The sequence below is a fragment of the Trichosurus vulpecula genome, chromosome 8 (genome assembly GCF_011100635.1).
Source record: "Trichosurus vulpecula isolate mTriVul1 chromosome 8, mTriVul1.pri, whole genome shotgun sequence".
NCBI lineage: Eukaryota > Metazoa > Chordata > Mammalia > Diprotodontia > Phalangeridae > Trichosurus > Trichosurus vulpecula.
Window position 1 is genome coordinate 33380682 of NC_050580.1, and position 27986 is coordinate 33408667.

Sequence of the window (27986 nt, forward strand, 5' to 3'; positions counted from 1 at the left end):
TTCCGCTGCCCTTCCCGTCTGGGCCGCCCCATTCCTTAGCATCCGACCCCCGCTCGTCGGGAAAAGCAATGCGTTTTCGGCCCCCCAGCATTCGCTTTGTGGACGTCCGGGTGGGATTGGGCTCCCCCTTTAATTTGTATCCAGGCTGTTCTCTCTCCCCTACCCCAAAAAGGTATCAGCCAAGCAAAAGCACAGCCCCAAGCTCGTGGGCTAAGTCACTTGAAATGCGACTTTCTTCTATTCTCGCCCCAACCCTGCAGACCCCCCCTCCCCAAGAGTTCCCGGACATCCATGCACAAGATAATCGGTTTGCATTTTTTTCTTCCCCGTTTTCCTCCAGCTTCCTCTTGTAAGGCGTTTGGAGGGAGAGCTGTACTTTTTGGGGTCATTGAGGCCCGGGCCGTAGAGTTGCTTAGTTCAGCGGCTCATTGATCCCCAAGGAAAGCTGCTAAGCTTGTGGGGGGGCGCGCCCCGGAGCCTCCGCCGCATTTGGCCCGACCATTGTTTACACTGCGTGGAAGGGGCCTTATTGGTTAGGGCGGGTGGCGAGCTCGGGTCCCGCGATCCCTACTGACGGTGTTTATTTGGGTACCGAGGCTGCCCCCGAAGTGGGTGGCGCGTGGGGTGAGCCTGGAGGATGGGAGCTGATGGCCTCGGGTTTAGTTTGGAGTAGGCTGCTGAAGCAGCCGCTCCAGAATGGGTGGGCTGCTGTGGGGCTGAATACCTTCACTGGGGAGGGGAGGGCCGCGTGTTTAGCTTTTTGGGGATCAGCTTGTGAATTTACATAGAATGGAGATCCCTGCCAGGTAGTGTAGTATGTCCTGGGGTTACTTGAAGCCGAAGGGGAAGCCTTGAGCCCCTTTTCTAATAGTTTCTCTTGGGCCTTCCTGTGTGCCCAGGTCCTGGCACTGCTTCTTTGTACTCCGGATGGGTGGGTGAGGCTGGATCACGGGTCCAATCTAACACCCAGATCTGAGTAACAAACATTAAAGCATCAATGTAGCGCTTGCAGGATTGCAAGACTCTTTTACACACTTCGGAGCTCCATATATTTTTTTTAAAGTCTTCTACCTGGGTGCACAATTGCAGGATGAGGGGGAAGGTCCGGGGCAGGGGAAGTGATTGACCAATAGGATGAAGAGATCTAGTCTCTGCAGAGGATTTTGGCTTTAGGGAGAGCCTACTACCTCCAAGAGTTTAAACTGTCCCAGGCCTTAGAAATTCATCTGCTTGTGTTGTGTGTTGGGTTGGAGCTATTCAGGACGTGAAGCCAAGTTGTTTACCAGGCTTTGCTCCTAGCCTAATCAGTACGAGACCTGCCTGTTGGCTGAAATGTCTATTGTAAAAATTTTTGTAAACCAGGAATCATTAAAAATTAGAGTTATTTCCCACCAAACTTGATCCAATATCTGTCAGACAATGGGTATTGTTTTCTAAAGCTCGACCTTGATTTTACAACTAACTCTTTCTTCCATGTCTTTCTAATATGTTTCTTTAAATATAGAGGTACAGACCTCGTGATTTTTACTGTGTGATACGGTAATCGATTTGGGTAGAGAGCAGAATTGCATGGCTAAATATTGACCATGATTCCGTTTGGGGGTAAGGGCTGGAAGGACAGAGTAGGAAGTCAGCTTTTGAAAGTCAAGTTGCTCTGTCTTTAAAAGCCATCAAAGACTTGCTTTTAAAGGTGGAGCCCTGCATTGTTCCTAAAATTCATTAAAAATTTTTCTAGAAATGTTGACCCATTTTTCTCCCCCTTTGTTCAGGTGTGAGTTAAAATTATAGATTTAGAATTGGAAGGGATTTTGGAGATCAGTTCCACCCCATTCATGTTACAGATGAGTAAATTGTGGCGATACTGGTTGTTGGCCAGAGGCCACACAAATGATAAATTGCATAGCTGGGATTTGAGTTTTTCCTAGCAGGTTTTCTGGCCCAGGGTTCTTTCTACTACATCACCTGTATTTCGTACATACACCAACTAGTTTTTTTGTGTCAGAGTCAGATATTTATTTCTTAGTGTCTTGACACTTCTGTATTTTTGACAGAGAAATTGAGAATTGTTGGTAAAGCACTGAACTCACAGCTGGGAAGAACGTATGTCCAAATCCTGCCCAAGACAACTCATTAGCTTTGTGACTATGAACAAGTCTCAACTTACCTGTGCCTCAGTTCCCTCATCTGTAAAATAAGGATGTTGTATTTAATAGCCCCCTAAGGTCCATCCCTTCAGGCTCTAAAATCTATAATCCCATGAAGAATCCTGTGTGTTAATGAAAGTTAACAGTCATTAAACATTGCTCTGTTCAAGGCGTTGCGCTAGGGCTGAGGATACAAAGAAAGGTTAAAAAAAGGTAGTTCTCACAATTTAATAGGGGAGACAACATGCAAATAACTATGAAGAAACAAGCTACATATAGGATAAATTGGAACTAACAGAGAGACGGTGGTAGAATTTAAGAATGATTGGGAAAGGCTTTGTAGAAGACGTGATTTTAGCTGGGATTTGAAGGAAGCCAGCAAAGGCAGGAAGCAAAGATGAGGACAGAGAACATTCCATGCATGGGGTCAGCCAGTGAAAATATCTGGAGTCAGGAGGAATAGCAAAGAGGTCATTGTCATTGTATAGAGTAGTGTTGGGGACTGGGCATAAGAAGGTATGAGAAGACTGGAAATGTGGAGGGTCACTAAAGGCTATGAATGCCAAACAGGATTTTCTGTTTGATCCTGGAGATAATAGAGAGTGGTTGGAGTTTTTTGAGTTGGGGAGTAACATGGTCAGGCCTGCAGTTCGGGAAGGTCACTTTGCCAATTGAAAGATGGTCTGGAGTAGAAGAGATTGAGTCAGGCAGCTCAACTAGAAGGCTGTTGCGGTAGTCGCAATAGTCCAGGTGTGAGGTTGGATAAGGACCTGCACCAGGACAGTATCAGGAAAAAAGGGCATGGGGCAGAGGTGTAAAATGAAGAGACATTGGCCAGAGATTGTATATGGGAGGTGAGAGAGGGAGGAGGTTCGGAACATGTCTGGATTTCGAGCCTGAGTGAATGGGAGATTGGTGATGCCCTCAGCAGTAATAGGAAAGTGGAGTAAATAATGAGTTCCTTTTTGGACAGGCTGACCTTTAACATGTCTCCAAGGATATCCAGTTTAAGATGTCCAAAAGGCAGTCGTAGATGTTACGGCTGGAGATCAGCAGAGATGCTAGAATAAGGTGTATTCCTGAGAGTCACTCACATCTAGTCCAGAGAGCCTATTTATTTCAGTTAGTACAGTGAATTAAACACATAAAAATAAATACGTGTAGATATTATTTTCCTCCTTTGGAGTTCTTCGTCTTAGATGAGAGGGCTAAAGTGGAGGCTTGGGTGCTACTAGTTCTCCTCTTGATTAAAGAAAATACATAATCACTTTTTTTTTCTTGTCCAGTATGTCGATGGTAGAAGATAGTTTTTAGATAGCATGGATATTTTGCATCCTTTACAAAAAAACTGTGTTACTCTCTCAGATTGGAGATTTTCTTTGGTCTTCTTTCATTCTTCTGTTATTTTTGTGTTGCTCCCCCCCAGAATTCAAGTCAGTACTCATTGGGTGTCTTCTCTGTACACATATACAGTGTGCTACAATCTAGAAAGGGGAAGAATGTATAATCTTAAGGAGATTATACTGACTTGGGGGGAAAAAATCAAGTGCCAAAATTAAGAATTCATAAAAATGACTGATCTGTTGGATTTTTTTCTGAAAATAACAAATTAGTGGGAAGGAAAGGGATAAGAATCTCCAGTTTCACACTTTAGAAATGTCACGAGGTCTATACATGGCAGAGAACACTAAAATGAGAACTGATGAACTCAGTTTGCCAAAAAAAAAAAACCCAAACCAGGCAAGGCAAGAGTATTCACAGCCTAATCTGTTCATATTTTTTTTTTTCCTTTGGGAAGCCTTGATATGCCAGTGATCCAATTTTGGAAAAGTTTCACAAAATTACCCCTGTAGGAAGTGGGGGAGGAAGGGTTGTCAAACATCTGCTACTCAAAACCTTATTTTTAACATGGATATATACCCTTACCCACTCTGGAGAAATGTTACAATGTAGTATTTACACATTTTTGTAAAGATGTTTGGTTCCTTTAAGACATTTTTAATTGATATTTTTTACATTGCTTTCCTTTCTAAATATATCCCTTCCCTGCCCCTCCCTAGCTAATCATTCCCAGATATAAAAGAGAACAGAAGGGAGAAAAAGAAGCAGTGTTTACTCCAAGCTTCAAAGAAGGGAGAGAGCCGTGTTTTTCATCTTCTAGGGCCATGCTTGATTGTTAGATTATAACATCCAATTTTCCATGTTTTGTTGTGCTGCTGTGGATTGTTTGCCTGGTTGTACTTCCCTCTGCATCAGTTCATAGAAGTCTTTCCATTCTTCTCAGACATCTTCATATTTGTTGTTGCCTATAGAGCAGTAGTATTCCTTTGCATTCATGTACCACAATTCCCCTACCAGTGGGTATTTGTTTCCAGTTCTTTGCTAGATTGTTTCCTTCCCTGAGAAGGAACAGGATGGACTCTCTTTCTAAATGGAAAGTGGGGTTGTAAAAAAAAATATGGCCCCCTTCTTAAGAAATCTCAAACATGATCTAAACAAGCCCTTACTTCATTTTACAGAGGAAGAAATTGAGGCCCAAAGGAGGCTAAGTGCCTTTCATACCCAAGATCACCCAGGGTACGTAGCAGGGTTGGAATTTGAACTCAGGTCCTTTGACTTTCAACCACAAACTCCTTTCACTCTGTCCCCTGCAGCTTTTCCCACTAACCTTCTCTGTTGCCTTTGGTGTTTGTGGGTTGAGAAATCTGGTAACTGCCACACCTCACTGCTTCAGGGTGCTATGGCCTGTTCAGCCCGGATCCCAGGTCTGGTTGGTCTGGGCACAGCCCATGCTGGACTCTGCTCCACTCTGCTCCCAAAACGGTGCCATAGACCTTACCTAGTGACCACCCAGGCTATCCTGGGCTGGAGCCCTGTTTCCCTCTGCTATTTCATGAGTTCTGCAGTTGTAGAATTTGTTCGGAGCCATTTTTTATAGGTGTTTGGAGGGTCCTGGGGGAGAGCTTTAGGCAAATCCCTGCTTTCCAGCTGCCATCTTGGCTCCATGCCCCGCCAACCCCCCCCCAGGAAATCCCAAAACCCTCTTTTTGAAAGGTGTTTTAGGGACTGACTAAAGTTATGTAGACTTCTTTTGGGGTTTGGTTTCTGTAGGATCTCTGTTTTGAATTTGGTTCCTTTCCTGGGAGAGAATTGGGTTTTATGGGTAGAGGAGAAGGAAAAATAGAACTATTGCTTGCTCATCCACGATATTTCCATGTGACCTTGGGCAAAGTCACTTAGTCTGAGTTTACATTATGCCAACCACTCCTCCGGAGCCAATGAACGACTTGTCTCACTGCTCTCCTGTCTTTGTTGACAAAGGGAGTTCATTTCCATGTGTAAGAGGTGCCTGCCTGATAAAACCAGCAGAAAAAAACAGCAGAAAGGAGCTTGGTAACTGCTCACCTTCACTTGCCTTGGAGTAACTGCCAGGTCATTCCCTTAGGTTAGAGGTACCTTAACCTCCTGTTGGCCTGCTGACTGTGAGGCCATATGTGAACTTTCTGAGCTCTCCTGGGTTGGGGTGTAGAGGTCACAGTTCCTCATAGACACTTCCATTTCCCTTCTACTCGCCTTTGCACAAGCTCTCTCCCCAGGCCTGGAATTCAGTCCCTTTCAATCTCTGCTCTATGCAAGGCTCAGCTCAGGTGCCAGCTGATCTCAGGTACTGGTTCCCTGCTCCAGAAATTTGTATATATATTGTTGAGCAGGGGCTTAAATTTTTTGGCGTTCATATTTTGAGTGCCTGGCCCAGAGTAGACAGTTAATAAATCTTTGTTGTTTTGAATAAATATTTTAGATTGTTTTTCAGTAGCACCAGAATTTCTTCCGGTGTCCCTACCCCCTTCACCTACCCTGAGAATCATCTCGTATAACAAAATATTTTAATGTTTTTTTTAATGTCCTTGATATCTTACATCATCATAGTTAACTCAGGTATTCTTCACCTACCCTCCACCTCCAAGAGAGCCATCCAATATAACAAATACTTTTTAGAAAGGAAAAATATCAGCACAAGTGATCGATGCATAAAAAAAGTCTAAAATATATATTGTGTGTAACATCTGTGGCCCTCCTACTTTCATGAAGGGGTGGGTTGGGGTGGGCTGGGGAGGGGTGTCTTCTCATATCTCTTCATTATAGTCCTGGTGGATCTTTATCATTTTCTTATGTTCACTTTGGATGTTTTTGGGTGTGGTGGTGGTCTTTCCATTTACATTGTTGTGGTCACTGTGTATTGTTTTCTTGGCTCTGCTGACTTCACTTTGTATCAGTTCATAGAGATCTTTCTGTGCTTCTCTGTATTTATCACATACATCACTTCTTACAGTGCAGCAATATTTCATTACAGTCATTACCACAATTTGTTAGCTTGTCCAGTTGATGGGCTCTGCTTTGTTTTCAGTTCTTTACTATCACAAAAAATGCTGCTCTAAATATTTTGGTGTATATGAGGATTTTTTTTTATCATTGCAAAATATTTTTTAAAGAAAAGGGGAAGACATGTTTTTATAAGGTCATCCATAGTTTGCAAATCTTTTGAAACTGTTGATATGCTTTGACTACTTATCTGTTGGGGAATGGTTCTTGTTATATATTTGCCTGTGTATCTTGGATGTCAGGTTTTATGAGTGATATTTGATACCAATATTTTCCTACTCAACAGATCCTTATCTTATTTTTATCTTTATTGACTTTATTTCTGTAAAATATTCTTAATTTTATATATTCAAAATTTTCTAATTTACCTTTTATGATATTCCTTATGCCATTCCAAATTTTCTCCATTGGCAAAAAAAAAAGGGGGGAAGAGATAAAAATCAACAAAACTGATCAATACATCATTACATTTGCAGCTAGGTGGCACAGTGGATACAGCACTGGAACTGGAGTCAGGAAGATCTGAGTTCACATTTGGCTTCAGACACTAACAAACTTTGTGACTCTGGGCAAGTCTTATAACTTTTGTTTTCCTCAGTTTCCTCAGCTGGGAATAATGTTAGCAACTACCCAGGGTTGTGAGGATCAAATGAGATAATGTAAAGTGCTTAGCACTCTTCCGCGTATAGGGTAGGTGCTTAATAAAGTAGTTCTTCCCTCTTCCCCCCATTTGAACAATTTAAAAATATATGCAGGATACCGTGCCCATGGACCCCTCTCCTCTGCAGAATAGAGTAGAGGTATCTTCTCATATCTCTTCTTTGGGGCCTCTTGTTCTTTTTAGTTTTGCAATATTCACTTTTGATTGTTTTGTGATTCTTTGTATTTACATTGTTGTGGCTAAGTGTATGTTGTTTTCTTGGCTACACTTACTTCATTCTGCATCAAAACATGTAATGCTTTTCTTGCTTCTCTATATTCGTCATAACAGTAAAATAATATTCCATTGCATTCATGAAGCACAGTTTGTTTTGCCATTCCCCCAGTGTTCGAGTATCTACTTTGTTTATAATTCTTTGTTGTCACAAATGGTGTTGCCATAAATATTTTGATGTACGGGAAGACTTTCTTCTTATCAGTGATCATCTCCTTAGGGTATAAGCTTAGTAGGGAAATCTCTGGGTCAAAGGGTATGGATGTTTGAGTCACTTTATTTGCAAAATTCCAAATTGACTTCCAAAATGACCATACTGATTCCCAGCTTCACCCCCACCACCCCTGCAACATTCACTGTTCCCAGCTTTGCCAATTTGCTGGGTTGTGTGGTTTGCATTTGTCTTCATTATTAGCGATTTGGAGACTTCTTTCATGTGGTGGTTAAGAATTTGCAGTGCTTTGAGAACTGTTTGGTTCATATCTTTTAACCCCAATAAATGTTTGTAATTGATGTTTAAGGAAGTACATTGTAATGGAGGAAACTCCAATGGGATGGAAACATATACCCTATATAGGATCAGAGAATCCTAGATTGAGAGCTGGAGGTCAGCTGGTCTTTATAAAGGAGGAAGTGGAAATGCAGTTACTTGTCCAAGGTCACACAGGTATCTAAGCATTGAGCTGGGGAGGGGTCAACGTCAGATGCTCTTCATCTGGTCTTTTCTCCACGTTGCTGCCTTACTTCTCCAGGTTTCCCAGGACAGTTATTTAATAAGCCCTTGTATATATTTTGTGTCATTAGTTGTCTTGCCTGATGCATGTAAGTTTCTTAGGTGCGAGGATGTTTCTTTTTTTGTCTTTGTACCCTTGGGGTCTAAGCATAGTGCCTGGCACACGGTAGCTCCTAAATAAACATTTGTTTGATCCTTTTTATTAAGGACTTAGATGTACTGTGTAAGGGACCATTAATAAACTCAGGGAGCCTATATAATATGAGAAATACGGTGTATTCAGATGAGTATAGTATAGATTAGAATATGATCACCATAATGCAGGTGAAGAGTATTAAGTGCTGTGAGATCATGTGCAAGAAAAATCTCTTTGAGCCTGGGAGGTCAAGGAAAGTTTTAATGTTTGAGGTTAACCTTGAAGAGTGACTAGGATGTCTCCAGGCAGGTAGGCTGTTGGTGGATGTGTGAAGAACATTTGAAGCACAGGGAGTAGCATAAGCAGAATCAATAAAGCCTGGGAGGGCAAGCACAGTCATCTGCTCCCCAACAATGACAACTGGTTGGGGGCTGTTGGTTTCTTGGAACAATAATTTGAGTGGGTGAAAGTTGAACAAAAGTCTAGTTGGGATTCAGGATTTGATGGTAAATTTCAGTGTGAGGTACTAACAGTTTTGTTGTGGAGTAACCTTCTGTCAGGGTAACAAAGAACCATTAGTAAACCACTCTTCAGGGCCAGACTTGCATACTGTTCTCAATTCACCTAACTCTATTGACTTCTCATTCACATCTCTAATCTTTCACAGAAGAATAGCAGGAGAGGTTTTGTGAAATGCTTTGCACAAATCTGGGCAAACTAATGTATAATTTATCAAATTCCCCTGAATTGCCAGGCTCAAAAGAAGAAATAAGGTGATTTGGAAGGACCTATTCTTGATGAACCAGTGCTGATTCTTTGGGATAATCCCTTTGTTTTTAAATGTTCACAGACTTGAGTAATATATTTACTCCCTTTAGCTTTGTATTTTGTCAGGAATAGAAGTCAAGTTCATTGGCCTGTAGTTTGCAGGCTCCATGTTCTTTAGTTTCTTTTGTCAGGAAAATACTTGCACCTGTCCAGGATCTTTTGGTGATGATTGATAATGACTCAGCAATCATATTGGCCAATTCTTTCTGTTGGCTGGGATCTATTATATAGAATGTACTTGCAGTCCGCTTTGGTTAGAGTATCCTTGTGTAGTAGTGGAAGAGTCCTTGACAAGTTGGTTTGGAGCCTTGAATGCCTTTACTCAGTAGGTAATAGTGAAGACTTGAGCAAAGACATGACGTAGTTGTCCCTCTGAACCAAGAAGACCTAACAATGCCTAGAACATAGTAGGTATTTAATTAATATTTGTTGAATTGGAGACCATCTGACAGGGATGTGTATGATAGATTGGAAGGGGCAAGAGACTAGAAGTAGAAGAAAACCTGTTAGGTTAGTCTGGCAATAGTTCAGAAAATAAATATTAATGAATTGAATTAGCCTGTGAGTGAGGATGGAAGGGGGAAATGAATTGGAGATTAGAAAGGCTTCCTGGATAAAATGGCATTGGAAAGGTCAGAGTAAAAATTGGTGACCTAGAACTGCCCAGTTGTCTGGAATTGTGAAGTGGGTAAGGGGAAATTAATATGAAATCAATCTGAAGAAATAGATTGGAGACAGATTTACAGAGTGACCTGGATACTAAGATCAGGACTTTGCTTTCCCCTAAAAGTAAACTCCAGAGGCTCCCTGTTATCCTCCAGGATCAGGTATAAAATCCAGCTTCTGAAGCTCTCCGTAGCCGGTCCCACCTACTTTTCGAGTCTTCTACACCTTATGTATACCTCTCTGAACTAGTGATGCTGCCCTCCTGGATGTTTCTCAAACATAACACTCTTGTCTCTTGGCTCTGAATGTTTTTATTGGCTGTTCCTCATGCTTGGAATGCTTTCACTCCTCATCTCCACTTCCTGGCTTTCCTGGCTTCCTTCAGGTACCAGTTACAATCTCACTCCCAATCTCCCTTAAAGCTAGTACTTTTTTTTCCCTTTGAAATTATCTTGTTTGTCCTGTAACATCTTATGCGTGGCTATTTACATGTTGCCTCTCTGTGGTTGTAACATCCTTGAGGATAAAGAATGTTTTTGCCCTTTTTTTGGAGGGTGGGATATCCTCAGTCCTTCGCACAGTGCCTGGCAACATAATAAATGCTTAATAAATGCTTGTTCACTTGACTTAATTAGACAATGGAACTGGGCAAGGTTTTTGAGTAAAAGAAATCACAATCACAGCAGGGAATAAGAGGCATTATTTGGGCATCAATGTGGTGATGCTGTGGAGTGTGAATAAGCTGGATATAGGACAAATAGAAAGTTATCATAGTAGTCTAGATGAGATGAGGACCTGAAATAAGATTGGAGTAGATGTGAAAGAAACTGAGGAGAGCTGTTTACACCATAACAACATTGTGAAGACAATTAACCAAACTTGGATCCGTGCACTAACCAGCTACACTTTCAGAGGATTGATAATGAAACCCACTTCCTGGCGAGAAGTGACAGACTTGGGGTGTACATCAAGACATATTTTGTGGACATAGCCAACTTGGGAACTTGTTCTGGCATAGCTACACATATTTGTTACTAGAGGCTTCTTTCCTCAATGGAGGGGAAGTAGGAGGGAGAAATAGGTTTTTGTTACATGAAAAAACAGTTCTTAAAAAAAGATAATAGACAGGATTTAGGCGACTTGACTGGATGGTGGAGGAGAGGCTAGAGTAAAAGGTTAGAGGGAGATGGTCGGGAATGGAAACTAGTGGGTGAGATTCTCAAAAGAGGACTTAGGGAAGGTGGGGGAGGGGGCAGAGCCTCTTTTGGAACAATGTGCTTAAGAAGGAAGGATGAGCAAGAGAGCAGCCAAAGTGGTGGGCACAGAGGAAGGGTCTTGAAGGTGAATGGGGTCACAGAGGTGGTGGGAGTGAGGGTGGGGCGTTACTACTGGCAGTGGCAGTGGTGGGTTGGGAGGAGGGGAGCCTGTTGTAGTAAAGTGCAGTTCTTCTTGGTGGGCAGGGGGCAGGGGCGGGGCTGTTGACGGCAGTGGAGTCTCTTTTTCTCGGGGGCACTACTAAATAAAAGGGGCCAAGTTGGTACAAAGCTCTGAGCAAATTCCCAAAGGATGGAAGCAAATTGCAAGAGAGTTTTATTGAGTTATTTCTCCATGCCAATCTTAATGTTCACTCTTAATAATTAATGGGTTTGAGAGTGCCTATAGCACCTCATCTGTGAAATCTAACCAAGTCAAACTGTTCCAGGAGGCAAGTTGTCACCTGGCACATCTAGGCTGCCTTTTCTTGGAATCAGAACCCAGGAATTTCTCACCTTAGAGAAAGTTTCTCAGATAAGGTGAATTTTTCAGCCCAAACTGGAATGAGTATGTTTGATTCCTTTGCTTTGCTTTGGGTTCTTTGGTATAGAATCGAGATTAACCTGGCCCTCTTTTCTTATACTGTGTCTGTGAATTGCAGAATTGTAAGGTAATAGACCGAATGAAACCCTAGGGTCAAGCCTACCCACCCCCACCCCCATTTCACAGATGAGGAGCCTGAGGACCAGAGATGTTAGGTGAGTTTTCCTTAAGTAACCATCAGAGCCAAGGCTCTGACTCTGTGTGGTTCAGGGCCTTATCACTGCACTGGCCCCTGTGGTTGGATTCTGGTGAAAAACTCTTGAATCAAAGGCCACAAGTGTCTCTTTATAAATGTTCTGGATATTTGTTCAAGAAAGCCATCTTAGACATTAGTAACTGAAAACAAATGAGAAAATAGGATTAATCAAAGGACAATGATTAACTTCTTCCAAATCCTCGTGTGACCTTTGGAGTTATTCTTTTTATATAAATGAGTAATAATCATAGCTGGAGAAATGATTTGTCTGAGATCACAGAGTAAGCTCAGGCAAAGCTAACATTTGAACACTCAATCCACAAGGTTTCCATCCTTATTCTATTTTTTTTATTTTAATTAGATTTTTTATTTTTAGTTTACAATACTTAGTTCTATGTGTTCTTGAGTTTCAGATTTTCTTCCCTTCCCTCCCCGCCCCTTTCCCCCCAAAGCAGCATGCAGTCCGATAAGAGATTCTACATAAACCTTCACATTAAACTTATTTACACAGTAGTCAGGTTGCAAAGAAGAATTATGACCAATGGAATGAATCATGAGAGAGAAGAAGCAAGAGAAAAAAAGAGAGCGAATAGTTTGCCTCAATCTGCGTTCAGACTCCACAGTTCTTTCTTTGGACGTAGCTAGCTTTTTCCATCATGAGTCCTTTGGAGCTGTCTTTGAGCCTTGTATTGCTGAGGATAGCCAAGTCTATCAAAGTTAGTCATCGCAGAATCACTATGTCTGTGATTGTACAGTGTTCTCCTGGTTCTGCTCCTCTCACTCCACATCATATCATGTAGGTCTTTCCAGGTTATTATGAAGTCTGTATCTTCCCTATTTCTTATACCACAATAGTATTCCATTACATTCATATACCACAACTTGTTCAGCCATTCCCCAATTAATGGGAATCCCCTTGATTTCTAATTCTTTGCCACCACAAAAAGAGCTCCTATAAATATTTTTGTATATACAGGTCCCTTTCCCACTTGTGTGATCTCTTTGGGTTATAACCCTAGGTGTGGTATTGCTGGGTCAAAGGGTATGCACATTTTCATAGCCCTTTGGGCATAGTTCCAAATTGCTTTCCAAAATGGCTGGATCTGTTCACAACTCCACCAACAATGTATTAATGTTCCAGTTTTCCCACATCCTCTCCAGCATTTATCATTTTCCTGTTTTGTCATTTTAGCCAATCTGACAGGAGAGATGTGGTACCTAAGAGTTGTTTTGATTTGCATTTCTCTAATCAGTAGTGATTTCGAGCATTATTTCATATGCCTATAGATATCTTTCATTTCTTCTTCTGAAAACTGCCTGTTCGTATCCTTTGACCATTTCTCAACTGGGGAATGGCTTTTATTTCTATAAATTTGGCTCAGTTCGCTGTATATTTTAGGTATGAGTCCTTTATCAGAGACATTGGTTGTAAAGTTTTCCTCCCAATTTTCTGCATCCCTCCTAATCTTTGTTGCATTGGCTTTGTTTATACAAAAATTATTCAGTTTAATGTAATCAAAATTAACCATTTTGCATTTTGTAATGCTCTCTATCTCTTGTTGGGTTATGAACTCCTCCCTTTCCTATAGATCTGATAGGTAAACTATTCCCTGCTCTCCCAAATTGCTTATCAGCCTTTATTGCTAAATCATGAACCAATTTTGATTTATTTTGGTGTATGGTGTAAGATTTTGGTTTATGTCCAGTTTCTGCCATACCATTTTCCAATTTTCCCAACAGTTTTTGTGGAATAGTGAATTCTTAGTCCAGAAGCTAGATTCTTTGGATTTATCAAAGAGTAGATTGCTATAGTTGTTGACTGCATCTTGTGTACTTAACTTATTCCACTGATCTACCACTCTGTTTCTTAGCCAGTACCAGATAGTTTTGATGACTGCTGCTTTATAGTACAGTTTGATATATGGTATGGCTAAGCCACCTTCTCTAGCATTTCTTTTCATTAATAATTTTTTGGTAGTTCGATTGATATGGCACTGAATAAGTAAATTGATTTAGGTAAAATTGTCATTTTTATTATATTAGCTCTGCCTAACCACAAGCAACTGATGTTATTCCATTTATTTATATCTGACTTTATTTGTGTGAGAAGTGTTTGTAATTGTGTTCAGTTGTGTCCTGGGTTTGTCTTGGTCGGTAGACTCTCAGATATTTTATAGTGTCTACAGTAACTTTAAATGGAATTTCTCTTTCTATTTCTTGCTGTTGGGCTTTGTTAGTAATATATAGGAATGCCGAGGACTTATGTGGGTTTATTTTATATCCTGCAACTTTGCTAAAGTTATTTATTATTTCAAGTAGTTTTTTACTTGAATCTCTAGGATTCTCTAAGTAAATCATCATATCATCTGCAAAAAGTGATAATTTAGTTTCTTCTTTGCCTGTTCTAATTCCTTCAATTTCTTTTTCTTCTCTTAATGCTAAAGCTAACATTTCTAGTACCAAATTGAGTAATAGGGGTGATATTGAATATAATGGACATCCTTGTTTCACCCTGGATCTTATTGGGAATGCATCTAGCTTATCCCCATTGCATATAATGCTTGCTGATGGTTTTAGGTAGATGCTATTTAATAATTTTAAGGAAGACTCCATTTATTCCTTTGCTTTCTAGTGTTTTTAATAGGAATGGGTGTTGTATTTTTTCAAAAGCTTTTTCTGCATCTATTGAGATAATCGTATGGTTTCTGTTAGTTTTGTTATTGATATGATCAATTATGCTGATGGTTTTCCTAATATTGAACCAGCCTTGCATTCCTGGAATAAATCCTACCTAGTCATAGTGTATTATTCTCCTGATAAGTTGCTGCAGTCCTTTTGCTCATATTTCATTTAAAATTTTTGCATCAATATTCATTAGGGAAATTGGTCTATAGTTTTCTTTCTCTGTTTTGACTCTTCCTGATTTAGGTATTAGTACCATATTGTCTCATAAAAAGAATTTGGTAGGACTCCTTCACCTATTTTCCCAAATAGTCTATAAAGTATGGGAATTAATTGTTCTTTAAATGTGTGATAGAATTCACATGTAAAACCATCTGGCCCTGGAGATTTTTTTTCTAGGGAGTTCATTGATGGCTTGATCAGTTTCTTTTTATGAGATGGAGTTATTTAGGCAATTTACTTCCTCTTCTGTTAACCTGGACAATTTGTATTTTTGTAAATATTCATCCATTTCCCCAAAGTTATCAAATTTATGGGCATACAATTGGGCAAAATAATTCCTGATTATTGTTTTAATTTCCTCTTTATTGGAGGTGAATTCACCCTTTTCATTTTTGATACTGGTAATTTGCTTTTTTCCTTGCTTATATAAACTTGTTACCTTCTCCCAGCATTTCATAGTAGGTTCTTAATTCTTGTTGGGTAAACCCGTAAGGACTAGCTGTACCTTGTCACCTGTTTGTGTCATGTTGGTTAGTTCCCATATCAATAGGCAATATTGCATAACTCCTGTATTTTACAATTGATATCTTTCTATTAATGATGATTTGAGATTCGGGCTCACCATCTTTGGCTCCTTATCATTTACTGCTAGAATAATATAATGATTAGAAGAAATCCAGTTTAGCTTTCTTGATGTTTCTGTTATGAGCATTTTTGTAGATGGTGGTGGGGGTGTTATTCCTTCCTTCTTGTACTGAACTACCTGTTAAAATGAGCAGATGCTTAATGTTAAGCATTAATCTTTAATTGTAAAAAGGTGTGGAAGGAAGAAAACTGCTTAGAAATATTCCCCAAGTTAGACACTGTAAAGGATAACCACAAAGAAGGAAGAAAGCTTGTAGCTGAGACACCTGGAAATTCACAGGAGGCAAAGTCAAAGAATAATCAGGAGTAAAACTACCCTGACCTCAAATGTGCCCAAAGTTTGGGCACTAAACAAGGGACTAGAAGTCCTAACATGAGGAGGCAAATTAGGGCTCATAGGAACCTCTGAAACTCAATGGGATGAAAACCATCCCCGGATCACGGCTTTGAATGGAATATGCCTTGTTCCAAAGCATTGATGGGGGGGGGGGGGTAGCATAGCATAGAGGCAGGTGGGTGGTGCAGGTGCTTGAGTGCTGGGCTTCAGATCCTGTCTCAGATACTCACTAGTTGTGTGTGCCTGGCCAAGTCACTTCAACTCTGTTTACTTCCGTTTCCTCATCTGTAAAGTGGAATAATAGTAGCATTTTCACTTCATTGTTGTAAAGATCAAGTAAGAACACATTTAAACACTTTCAATTCAGGAAACGTAAAGTGCCTACTATGTGCCAGGCACCATTCTAAGCATAAGGGATGCAAAAAAAGGGCAAAATATAGTCCTGCCCTCTAGGAACTTACAATCTAATGGGAGAGATAAGATAAAACAAATATATACAAAGCAAGCTCTATACGAGATAAGTAGGGAATAATTACAAGAGGGAACGTAGTGAAGTTAAGAGGGTTTAGGGAAGGCTTCCCTGTAGAAGGTGGGCTTTTGGTTGGGACTTAAAGGAAGCTAGGGAGGCCATCAATTGGAGTGGAAGAGGGAGAGTGTTCCAGGCATGGAAGACAGCCAGAGAAAATGCCCAGAGCTGAGAGATGGAGGGGCATGTTCATGGAACATTCAGGAGGCCAGTGTCACTGGATTGAAGACTGGAAAGGTAGCAGGTTAGAGTTCTATCATGGGTTCCCTTCTCTTTTCACTACTACTTTACTTGGTGATCTCATCAGCTCATAGATTTAATGACTGTATTTATGCTGATGATTCTTCCAACTGCCTATCTTGCCCTAAACTCTCCACTGACCTGCAGTCTCACATCTTCAGCTGCCTTTCAGACAGCTCCAACTGGATATCCTGTAGACATCTTAAAACTCACCGTGGAAAACGGAGCTCATTATATTCCCCTTTAAACAGGCCACCCCCTGTCTTCCCTATGTATTGTAGAGGCAGTCCTCAGGCTCACACTCTAGGAGTCATCTTGCACTCCTCACTGTCTCTCATATCTGAGCTGTTGCCAAGGCCTATCAATTTTACCTTCCCAACATCTCTTGGATACACCCCCTTCTCTGCTCTGACACTGCCACCACTCTAGTGAAGGCTCTCATCACCTCCCACATGGACTATTACAATAGCCTGCTTTCGGGCCTGCTTGCCTCAACTTTCCACTCCAATACACCCTCCATTTGGCCACTAAAGTGATTTTTGTCTTGTCTTAATGAAAATTTCATCCTTATGTGGAGGAACCAACAAAAGCAAATTCTGTAACTGATTCTCACTAGAAGGAACTGATTTCTGGGGTAATATTGATGGGAACATGGGAGAGAAGTGGCCACATTTTCATGGAGTTTGTGATAGAGGAGGGGAAGTAAGGGGTACAGTCTGACATGTACCTTAGCTTTTGGGAAAGCAAATTTCAAGGGGTTCAGGTGGAATTCCATTCCACAAGATGCTTCAGGAGATGGCAACTCAGGAGGGATGGAAGATGTTCAGGAAGGAAATTCTAAAGGCACAAAGGGAAACAAACAGTTCCAGTAAGGAGGAAAACCAGCGTAGGTGAACAAGGAACTGAGCAGCCAACTTAGATTATGAAAAGAAACATTCAGAAGGTGAAGACAAGACCAGGTAACAGAAGATAGATAAGCATGAGGCGTGGCCCTGTGAAACACTGATGTGTGATTCTAGCTGAGGCTGGTGAGGGTAGCCAGGGCTAGACAGCCCTAAAGACTTCTGAACTACCTGGAGAAAAAAGAGGCGGCCTGAAGACCCAGGACCATCACCTGAGCTGCACAATGCTTGTCCCCTTTTTGTTTTCTCTGCAAAAGAGAATGACCTTTACATTGAAGATGTAACAGGGACATGTTACCCAAGATAAGTAAGGAGAGAGTAATCACCCATCTGTCCTCTGTGGATTCATATCCCCTGGCCCAGAAGAGGTCATTGGAGGAATGTTCTCATTTGAAAGCTTTAAAGATTCTTGATAAACAGGACTGTAAACTTACAGAGTTTTGGGTCTAGAATTCCATGTTTATCTTTTCAGCCTATAACATCCTTCTCTACCAGCTCCATCCTTCTGCTCAGACCTCCGTGTAAGGATTTGGATATGAAAGTGGTGTGCCTCACTCTTAAGTAGGAGCTAGGCTTTGGGGTTTCGTTTGTATTGACTAGACAATTCTTACTATTTGCAAGAACTTTGTTGTTGATAGGGTCCCGAAAAAGGTCATTAACTTACCAATGACTTTCCTCATTTGGCTCTGTCTTCCATGGTCTCTCCCTGTCCTCCATATTATCTAAACATTCTGCTGCTGATGTATAGTAGATGCATACAGTTTTTAAAAAATCTAAACAAAAACTTAATTCACTAACATTTATTTAAGAATAAGATTAAAACATCAATATGATTTCTGTTGGATCATTTTACTTGCAGATTCCTTGAATTAGTATAGGCAACTGGGTGGTATAGTTGATAATGTCGGGCTTGTCAGGAAGACCTGAGTTCAGTACTGTTCACTGGCCCTGTGGCTGTGGGCAAGTCACTTAACATTTCTCAGCCTCGAATTTTTCATCTTTAAATAAGTGGGTTTGACTTGAATGCCCTTTAGGATTCTTTCTAGCTCCAAATCTGTGATCCTGTGATCATTGGTTTAGTTTGGATTTTGCTTTCTGTTTTTTGTACTTGCCTATCAGAGTCTACAGTTGCCATTTCCTCCCTTAATAAAAGCCTACTATTGACTACCTAACTTCCTGTGTACTTTACAGTTGTACTGTCTCTCTTTTGCACACGTCGTCTGAAGGAATCTGGCAGAACTAAACTTTGCTTACGCTCTTGATAGATTTTGTCTTTGTTGTTCTTGGGTATTATAAAGTTCTTTACGACCCTTTTAAGTTACCTGTTCTGTTTTTAATAGTATTTGATTTTTCTATCAAGTTGTCCTAATTTTCGGTTAGATATCTATTATTCAAGTTCATCATGGCCAGACTACTTCCTTTGAGAATAAGCTCTTGGAGTAGCTCTGTGTTCCATGTCTCTGATTTGAACTTCTTGGCCTCATGTGCCCTCTTTCCTATTGATCCAGTTTCCTACTTCCACTTCTGGTGGGGTGAGGCAGTTCAGAGGTTGGAGCTAATGCCTTTTTTGGATGATTAAATAATAGTTATTTCCAGTGCGAAAGTCAGGGATTCAGTATGTATAGTTATATCACTTGAAGCCATAATGAATGATGGCTGTGTTGCTTACCAGGTGGGAGAAGTAGCCTATATGGTTGGAGTATGGCATTTGACAAATCCTGAACAACTTGGAATTCAGTCCCTAAGCCGTAGTACCCAGGAGAAATGGAGCAAAGGGGGCTGGATAGACAGTGACAGCTTTTCGGGAACTTCTTGTGAACTCCTTTTTGTATTAACATTAGGGGCTTTGGATAGATGCTTTGGGAAAGCCATACAGCCATATCCTATCAGTGCAGAATCTTCTTTGCCTTCCATTGAGTTTTCTTCTGGATGCACTTCCTTGTCACCTTTTTGGACAATTACACTTTATTACCACTGGGGAATTTTTTTCCCCTTTTTTTGTTGGAAGGAGCGAAGTCAATTCTTTTTGCAAATAGGGCGAGAAAGAAATGCTTATCCTAAAGTTTCTCTGGCAGCTATTAACTTGAGGCTAGATACCTGATAGCTTAATCTTCGCTTTGAAAGCTTTTGAGAGTAGAAGCTGGGTTATATTTGTTCATTTCCCTTGGTATATAGCAAAATGCTGATAAACCCACAACTTGCTTTAATTTACCTATTCCCTCCCCCACCCTCCTGTTTTTTAGGAACCCGAATCATCTATGACCGAAAATTCCTGTTGGATCGTCGAAATTCTCCCATGGCTCAAACTCCGCCTTGCCACCTCCCCAATATTCCAGGAGTCACCAGTCCTGGCACCTTGATTGAAGACTCCAAAGTGGAAGTGAACAATTTGAACAATCATGACAGGAAGCCTACTGTGGGTAAGAGAAAAGGTGGGAGGACAGCTGGAAGACTAATAGGGTAAGAGTGCAGCTAACGTTAGGCAGCAGTGAAAAAAGATTTATACTTTAAATAAAGATTTGGGTGTATCTCTCTCAGATTTTTGGAAATGATCTTGAAAGTTTTTTCCCTCTTGAAGTTCTTAGCCTAAAGTTAGATCCAGTAATAGAAAGAAAAGAGGGCGACATGGGGAGAAGGGAATGGTCAGCTGTAAAAGCATTGTCTTGAAACAGATTCAGAGGCTTTGTGTGCCTAGGAGCTTACTGTACCCCTCCTCCATTTCCTCAGGGGAGGAGGACCTTCCTTTTTTAAGAAGTGTAGCCCCTTTTTTGCACTGATGTCATCCTCTGATGCTTCTTTGTGATATAGAGGTGCCCTGAGCTCTTGAAGGCCTGTGTGTGGCATATGGCAGGTGCCACCATGCTGGAAAAGCTGTGCGAGCAGGCTCCAGGGCAGACTTCAAGTCTGACTTCTGTGTGAAGACCAGATGATCTCAGTTTGGAGGGGGTCATCACCACATTGGCCGCATGATAAGGGGTTTTCCAGCCAAATGACAGAGGAATTAGGGGAGAGAGGACCTATACTGATAAAGTAACAGTGTTAAGGAGCTGGCTCTCTAAGTCTTGGGGAAGGGAATGTGAGTCTTATGCTTTTTCTTTTTCCAGATAGACTGGTTTTAAATTCACTGTTTTTCTAGTATAAAAACAAATAAACTCTGTCCCTGGGGTGGTTGGCATAATTGTCTGTCCTTAATGCTGGTGACCCCTGAAGTTGAGCCAGCATCTGTCTCTAGGTTCCAAATCAGTGGTTGGACAGAGTTAGGATTCAGAGTCTTAGGAGGAGCTTGTAGGCGTGATAGATGTCTCAGCACTCCTTGGGAATCCGCCTTTTTTCCCAACCTGTGAACAAAGGGTCACTGGGAAAGCTCTAGACTTGTACTCGCTGTGGGAGAAGTTGGCTGCCATTCTGTTTTTTGAGATAAGATATTATCTGACCCATCCTGTAGAGTGACTGCTTGATCAGAACTTCACCTAAAGCAGAACAGTGGTTTGGGGGTGGGGGAGATGGGTGGTGGCAAAAGATTTGTGGAGTCCAAGTTGGCTGGTTTTATAGCAAGACGCTGAGGCAGGAAGGGCAGGTGAAAGCTGACTGGATCACATTAGCAAAGACCTGAAGACACCATGCCTTCTATTTCCTCTCCTTTTTGTTCAGCTCTTCCATTCTTGGTTTATAGTTTGTTAGTTCTGAAACTTTAAAGATTTGATGCTCTGTTTGAAGTAGATGTTTAATTGCCCTTGAGGGAACAGAGAATCATCTGATTCCTGTGTGTACCTAGTATGGAGTGTTTCATTTTCGGTTTGTTCTGAACCAGGGGATGATGCTCAGTTTGAGATGGACATCTGATCAGTCTCCAGATGACAGGAGAAGCACCAGCTCCGATACCTGCGTGTACCTGACTTGGCCAATAGGATTGAGAACTGAAAAGACAGAAGAGGCAGTAGCAGCATCTTCCATTACAGTCTCCACCTCATCCTCCAGGTGCCAAAGGATCAGAAGACTAGCTCCCCTTCATTGACTTCTCTCCTTTGCCCCAGTGCGGCTGAATCAAAGCCCATCGAATATTCCTGCAGAGACAGAAGCCTCCATAGGAAGGGAGCTGAACCTTTGCCCTCCTGGTCATCTTTCTGTCGAGGTGGAAAGCTCACTCACGTCCCAAGCTAGATGTCAGTTATCAGCTATTGCAGAGCTGGGGAGGGAGTTAGATGTAGGCTTGTTGGATTCAATTCTCCATTTTCCTTCTCCTTTGGCTTCTGTCCCTCGTGGGTTTCAGTACTGAATAGTCAGAAGGCAGGTCGCTTGCATTTTGACTTTCAGAGATGGCAAGGGTAGCAGGAGAGATGAGTTGCTAGTTACCTTGACCTTGGGTATCTCTCAAGGGAGGAGCTCTCAGTGCTTCTGTGAAAACTGGGTTCTGACTCCGTGTCCTCTAATGCTCCATTGCCCAGTCCCTATCCCTTCCCTCTGCCTTCTTTCCTTTGGGGAGCCATGTCCTCTGCAGGACACATCCCCAGCCCACTGACCTTTCCCCTTACCTACCTGTTTGAACAAAACTCCTTTGAACTTTGTACTTAGAGGGAGCCATTAGTACACAGCTACTGTGCCTCTTTTCCTATTCCTTTCCCCTGAAATCCCTGTTTGCAGAAACTAACTTCCCTTGTTCCTCTCAGATGTCTCCGTGATTCCATCAGCACCAAGAGCAGGTCTGCACCAAGGTAAAGGGGCAGCGTTGGCATCTACTTTGTGGATGGGTTACGTTGTTGCTCTTTCTTTGATTCTAGATTTAAACTTGAAAAATGACCTCTTTCCAGTTGGCTCGGGATGCATTTGGAGACCTAGTCTCAATAGTCAGCTTCCCTCTTAGGTTGGCAGACGAGTTTTCCATTCTGTCTGTTGTCCTGGCTTCTCCGTCTTGTATTCTACGCCCAAGTTGGGAGTAGAGTTTGAGATAAACCTTAGAACTGCCCCTGACTTTCTCCTGGAGTGCTTCTGCCCTCGGCGGCTGACCGATGTCGAATTGGAGATAAACATGGGCTTAGTCTCACCCTTGCTGTCTTTCTTTCCCTCCCTCTCACTCCCCCAGCCTTCCCATTGTACCTTATTGTTTCCCTGTATTTTCTCATTTCTCTGCCAGTCTGTTTTGCAGCCTGACATCAGAGATACCTTGCTTGATCTGAGTTGGTATCTGAGAACATCTGACACTCCTAGCTTAGGAGTGAACCTTTATTTTTAAGATGACTACAGACCTATTTTCTAAAAACCTTTTCAGTCAAATTCTGAACAGCAACTTTTTCATTAAACATCTTCCAGTATCAGAAACGTGAGAGGTCTCTGTGGAACAGGCTCGCTGTTCTCCTGCCATCATCTCCTGTTTTTGCCCAGTACTTTTGATACATAGTTCTGATCATGATTTTGTGTGTGTTTAGGGTTTGTAGTGGGTGATTCCGCATAACCAGTCCATTCTGCCTTGTGCTTTGCCAAAGGCTAAAGCCTTCTTCATCTTTCTCTTTTCCTTCTCTTCCTTGGCTCTAAACAAACAGTTGGTTCCCTTCTGGATCACAGACTCCTCTGGTTACTGTCTGTTGCTGTCCCTGCCCATTCTTCCATGGGACTCTTGGCTTGTGTGATTGCGTTTCTGGTGGTTTCTTAGCCTCCTGGGCTCTGATACTGAGAGCAGAGCTCCCTGGGTGAAAGTCACAAGCCTGTGCAGCTTTTTAAAAAGCTGTTTGTTTTCCTTCTGAGCTATGAAAAGACCCTGATGGTGAATATGTTTTCACATTAGGTGGAATTTCTTAGGAACTTGATTCTGTTTTCTACTACAAAATGTGAATAGTTAAAAGAACAGAAACCTTTAGAAATTGTTGGTGTTTCTCAGGAATAAGCTGCATGTGCAGTATTTAGGGAATGTTTGCATGTAAAAATTTGGGGATGAGAAGTGACCTACCAAAAAAAAAGTTATATCCCTACCTGGATTTTAATTAAACTCCTCCAAAGTGTGGCTTTCCACATTCTCAAAAATCTTCAGGTTGCATACATAACAGGCCCAAATGGGATCTCTGGTCCAACACAGAGCTTGGTTCAATTCAGAAATTGGTGTTGAGTGGACCACAACCAGGCAGCCAAACTATTGTGGGTTTGAACTTCATTGTTGGTATGGGAAAACATGATAGCTTCATTGAACAAAAAATATTGATTAGAAACTCAATTTTCAAACAAGGAGCCATTGTAGTAATTTGTTTTCTCTTGAGGGGAAGGTTGCAACCAAATCCCCTTCCTTCTTTTAAAACCTCCTCTCACTTCTGAGACTGAAGGTCTCCCCAAAACTACATGAGGTATAAGAAATGCTCTTCTGATAGTGACCCCAAGAGGTTTTCTAATCTCTCTGTCATTAACTGTTTTTAATTAAACAAGGCCAAGACACCAGTTTGAATACCCAGCTGCAGCCAAGATCAGTATTCAGAGAGAGAGAGAGAGAGAATGTGTGTGTGTGTCTATGTCTATATCGGGGGGAGTAGGGGGACAGTGCTCAGATGCTATGGGCTGATATATATCCTTTTCCTGGAAGTTCCTTGGGTACATGTCCTTAAGGCAGTGTTTAAGAAACACATAGGGAGAGGGCCCTTTCAGTCTAAGGGACTCTTAATTTGCATTTTCTTTACTATGTGGGCACTACCTTTCTGTGTCTCTGGAGACAGCCCACCTTTCTTGCTGTGGTCTTGTCCCTGAGCAACGTCTGCAGGGTCAAGAATCACATTCCTTCCAGATCTGCTTCACTAGATCCAAAATGTAATTTTAATGTCCTCATTCATTGAGTAGATGATCCAGATGCCGAGGACCACTAGGATGTAGTGAAATGGTCCTTCAGGGATCTGCTGCCAAGAACCTTGTTTGCTTTTTTTACCCCATAAAGAAGGAAATTAAGGCCTGAAGCATTGAGCTTCCTCATTTACAATTTATTGCTACTGAGCATGATTGACACTGCCACCAGCTAAACCAGGAGAGAAGAGAGTTCTGAAGTCTTGGAACTGAGTCTCTTCCCCACAGAGCAACTGCTGTCAAACATGTTTAATGAATGAATGAGTGGGTGAGTAAGGAGGGGCTGTCCCTCTTAGAAGGAGGCAGATCTGTATTTCTACTTGACCCTCAGCAAGCCAAGGCCTTTTTTGCCTGATTGAAGTCATAGAGACCTACATTTTCCTCCTCCTTGTCCCAATGCCAGGTTTTCATTTCTGATGACCAGGTTAGAGTCTTCTCTTAACCTTCAGAAAGTCACTTAATTCTTTTGGCCTCAGTTTCCTCTCCGTAAAAGAAGAGCTAGGCCAGATGCCTCTAATGTCCCTTCCAGTTCTAGATCTCGTGACCTTGACTCAGGAATTGCCGGGTCAAGAGGTTCAGGCCATTCCTTCTGAGGAGCTGCGGTAGGACTCATTGGATTGAGGGAGCAGTTCAGGGAGGTGCGATGTGATGAACAGAGATCAGGGTCTGAGCAGAAGCAGACACGGCAAACAAGAAGCCAGGTCAGAAACAGAGAAGATTGTTTGGTTTGCCAAGCCCAGGCAAGAATATCAACCATCAGAATAAGCAGAGATCAAGGAAGCACACCCTACTAGAGGGCAGGATTTGGGGCAGAAGCGCTCTGTCAGCTGAGAATAGAGTAAAGGCCCGACGTGCTTGGCTGCACCTGAAGACCTTCTGCCTTACCAGCTTCTTTGCCCAAGTTGAACTTTATAAGATACTTGCTCTTCTCGCCTGATATTTTTGTCCCTCTCACAGGTGTTAGAGGTTCTGCATTAAAAATGCAGTATTTTACATGTTTGAGTGTCAGCATTTGTCTAATTACTAAAGAGTTGGGGCAGGTATTCCATGACTTCTAATTATTCCTTGCTTTTGCTTCTTCATTGTCGGTAATCAGATCCATCATCTTCTGCCATTTGTGGGAAGAAAGGACTTAATAGTGTCAACTCCATTGTACCTAGTGGCCCCTTAATGTTGCATTGGAACTTTAAAAGAGGGTCCTTTCATTGGGCTTGGGCTTAAGTCCCCCTCTGTTCCCAGCAATGCAGTTGTGCTGAATCAGTGTTTCCTTTAGAGGTTGAAGCCATGGCTGCTGCAAAGTCGCCTGGTTTCTCTCCCTACGGTTGGTGTGTTGGTCATTCAGCCACTCAGATGCTTATTTATTGTCTACTCAAGAGTCGCACTCATTTTAAATTCCCAGGTGCTTCGGGTAGAGCTGTCTTTGTTATTATTTGGATGGGGATCCTTTCTTAAGTTCCTTCTCTTTTCTTCCCAAGTTGGGTGCTCAGCTATTGGAGCAATTGCTTTTGGGTTCCTTGTTCTTAAACCCTTTGTTGGCACTTTGCCTTGTTCTCTTAACTACAGAAATGGTAGCATAAGGCTGCACCTTGCAGGAGAGAAATCTGTCTCCTGTTGCCTGTATTGGCCAGCAGAGGGCAATCTTACCCCCAATGCAGAGTGGGAATTAGAGCCTCCCCACCTTTGGCAATCATCCCACAGAGTAAAAGCAAAGCTCTTCCCTGTTCTCACTGGTTCAGAGCTTTCCCCACTTTGCACATCTCTGGACCAGAGATCTGTGGGCATTTGGCGGACTCTTTATTGATCTGCGTAACCCAATCACCTTTATGGAAGGGTAAAAGGGATTCATTTGAAATGAGTGCTTCATTCTTAGTAATCTGTTTGAATTCTGGACTTTGAGGGGCTTTCTTTGACCATCCCTATAACTCGTAGCTTTTTGTTTTCCCTAAATGAAGATGGACTTGGAGCCAAGAGAAGGTAGGCCCCAGTTCCCAGGGACTTCCATCTTGTCACTGTTTTGCTCACGGTTTTTGTTTCCGAATTGAAATTCTTTTGACATTAGACTGGAGGCCAAGTCAAAATTGTACATTTTCCCCGCAAAACTACAAGGATTTGGTTGGTACATGGCTTATTTATTTTCCCATTTATCCCTCTGGGGACTATTAACCACTTCCTAGGGGCTGGTCCTGGAAGTTGATCCCTTCTGTTGAAGCTCAGAGACAGGAAAGGTCTTTTGGTTCTCATGTTAATCTTCCTATGCTTCCCCTTTCCTTAAACTCTGCAGACCTGGCAGGCTGCATTTTATGTCTGGGATGCCAGAATAGAAAACCCAAGGCTTTGGGGAATGTGACTGAAATGAAACAAGTTCCCTAAGGCAATTAAACTCTTACTCTATTCCCTGTCTAATGATTGGAGCAGGTGGAGAGATGCCTGGAAGCTTGATAATCATCTGGCCAAATGGGGTTCTTGAGAGGGAAGTCTCCTTTTCAGTATTAGAGAGCATTGGTTCTTGAAACTGAAGTTACTCAACATCCCAGGCTTGGAAGATTTCATGAATCAAGCATGTGTGGCATGCCCATTCTAGCCGCCGTGTTCCTTCCCTACTCTTTAGTCTTGGTATTAAATACAAAACAAACCCACCTGTGCCAAGGGCAATTTACTTGAAACTATGGGACAAGCCCCATTCTATATATAGGCTAGAAATCAGATTAGATGAGCAGGATGAGTGGTCCATCCCACTTATAACTTCCCCGATGTCTGTGTTAGTATCACCGGGCATTGGTGGTCCAGTGCCTTTCCTTCACCTCAAGATGGAATCCATCTATTTTCTACCTTGGTGAAGCCGCTCTCTTCCTGAGGGGGGTGAGGTAGGCCTTGAAGGTGTCTTGAAGAACCCAAAGGACACTTGTATGTTGGGTGTCCATTTTAAGCTTCTTTTTAATAATCTTTTATAAAGAAAATGCTCATTCTTCTTGCCCAGTCCAGCTTGACCCCCTTGTTCTCTTGCCCCTTTCTTTTCAGTGCCATTCTGAATCAAAAAGCTATGGCTAGCCAGAAATTGTGCCGAGACCGCTTCCCTTGCCCCTGGCCACCTCCTTACCCACTCATCTTTCCCGCTCCTTTCCTTTTCATTATCATTCTGGATGGAAATCAGAGGCTGCCAGGCAAGGCCTTTAGGCACTTCTGTATAATTCCATGGGTTTTGTGGGTTTTTTCTTTTGTTTTTGCTTTGGTTTTTATTTTAATTGTTTTTCAAAACCAACAGGTATTTGGAAACATAGGAAAACTCTCACCAATGGTTGCTGTTAGTTAGATCAATAAAGATCTTGACTAAAAGCTTGGCTTTGGATTGTTTTTTTTTTTCTCCCTTCACACCATATCAGTTGTTAGCATCTTGGGAGCCTTTGTTAGAATGTGGAAGGTGTTTGGGGAAAGGTGACAATCTTCTTTGAGCCTGACACTCAAGACTGAAGCATCAGTGGAGCCCTTGAAGTTGGGATGTGGCTCAAGAGAGGCGGGCCATATTGGAGAAAGAACACTAGCCGTCGGAGTTGGGAGCCCTGGGTTCGAGAATCAATTCAAAACTTCATAGCTGTGTGCTCACAAGTGAACAAATCCCTTTGCCACTGAGCCTTGTAAGTTGTGAAATGAGGCTAATACCACAGCACCCATTTTGCAGTATCATTGTGAAGAAGAATACCGTGTAAAATGTAAGTCATCTCCTTTTTGGGAAGTCAGTGCTTCCTTA

General features: G+C 41.9%; 1 protein-coding gene across 1 annotated transcript in view; it reads left to right on the forward strand.

Moving 5' to 3' along the window:
- EIF4EBP2 (eukaryotic translation initiation factor 4E binding protein 2) overlaps positions 1 to 27574 on the forward strand; it is a 28164-nt gene extending 590 nt beyond the window's left edge. The window contains exons 2-3 of the mRNA XM_036736589.1: positions 19672 to 19848; positions 21240 to 27574. Coding sequence (XP_036592484.1) covers positions 19672 to 19848; positions 21240 to 21271 — 209 coding nt within the window. The 3' untranslated portion in view covers positions 21272 to 27574. The remainder of the gene's footprint in view (positions 1 to 19671; positions 19849 to 21239) is intronic.
- Positions 27575 to 27986: the final 412 nt, after the last annotated feature.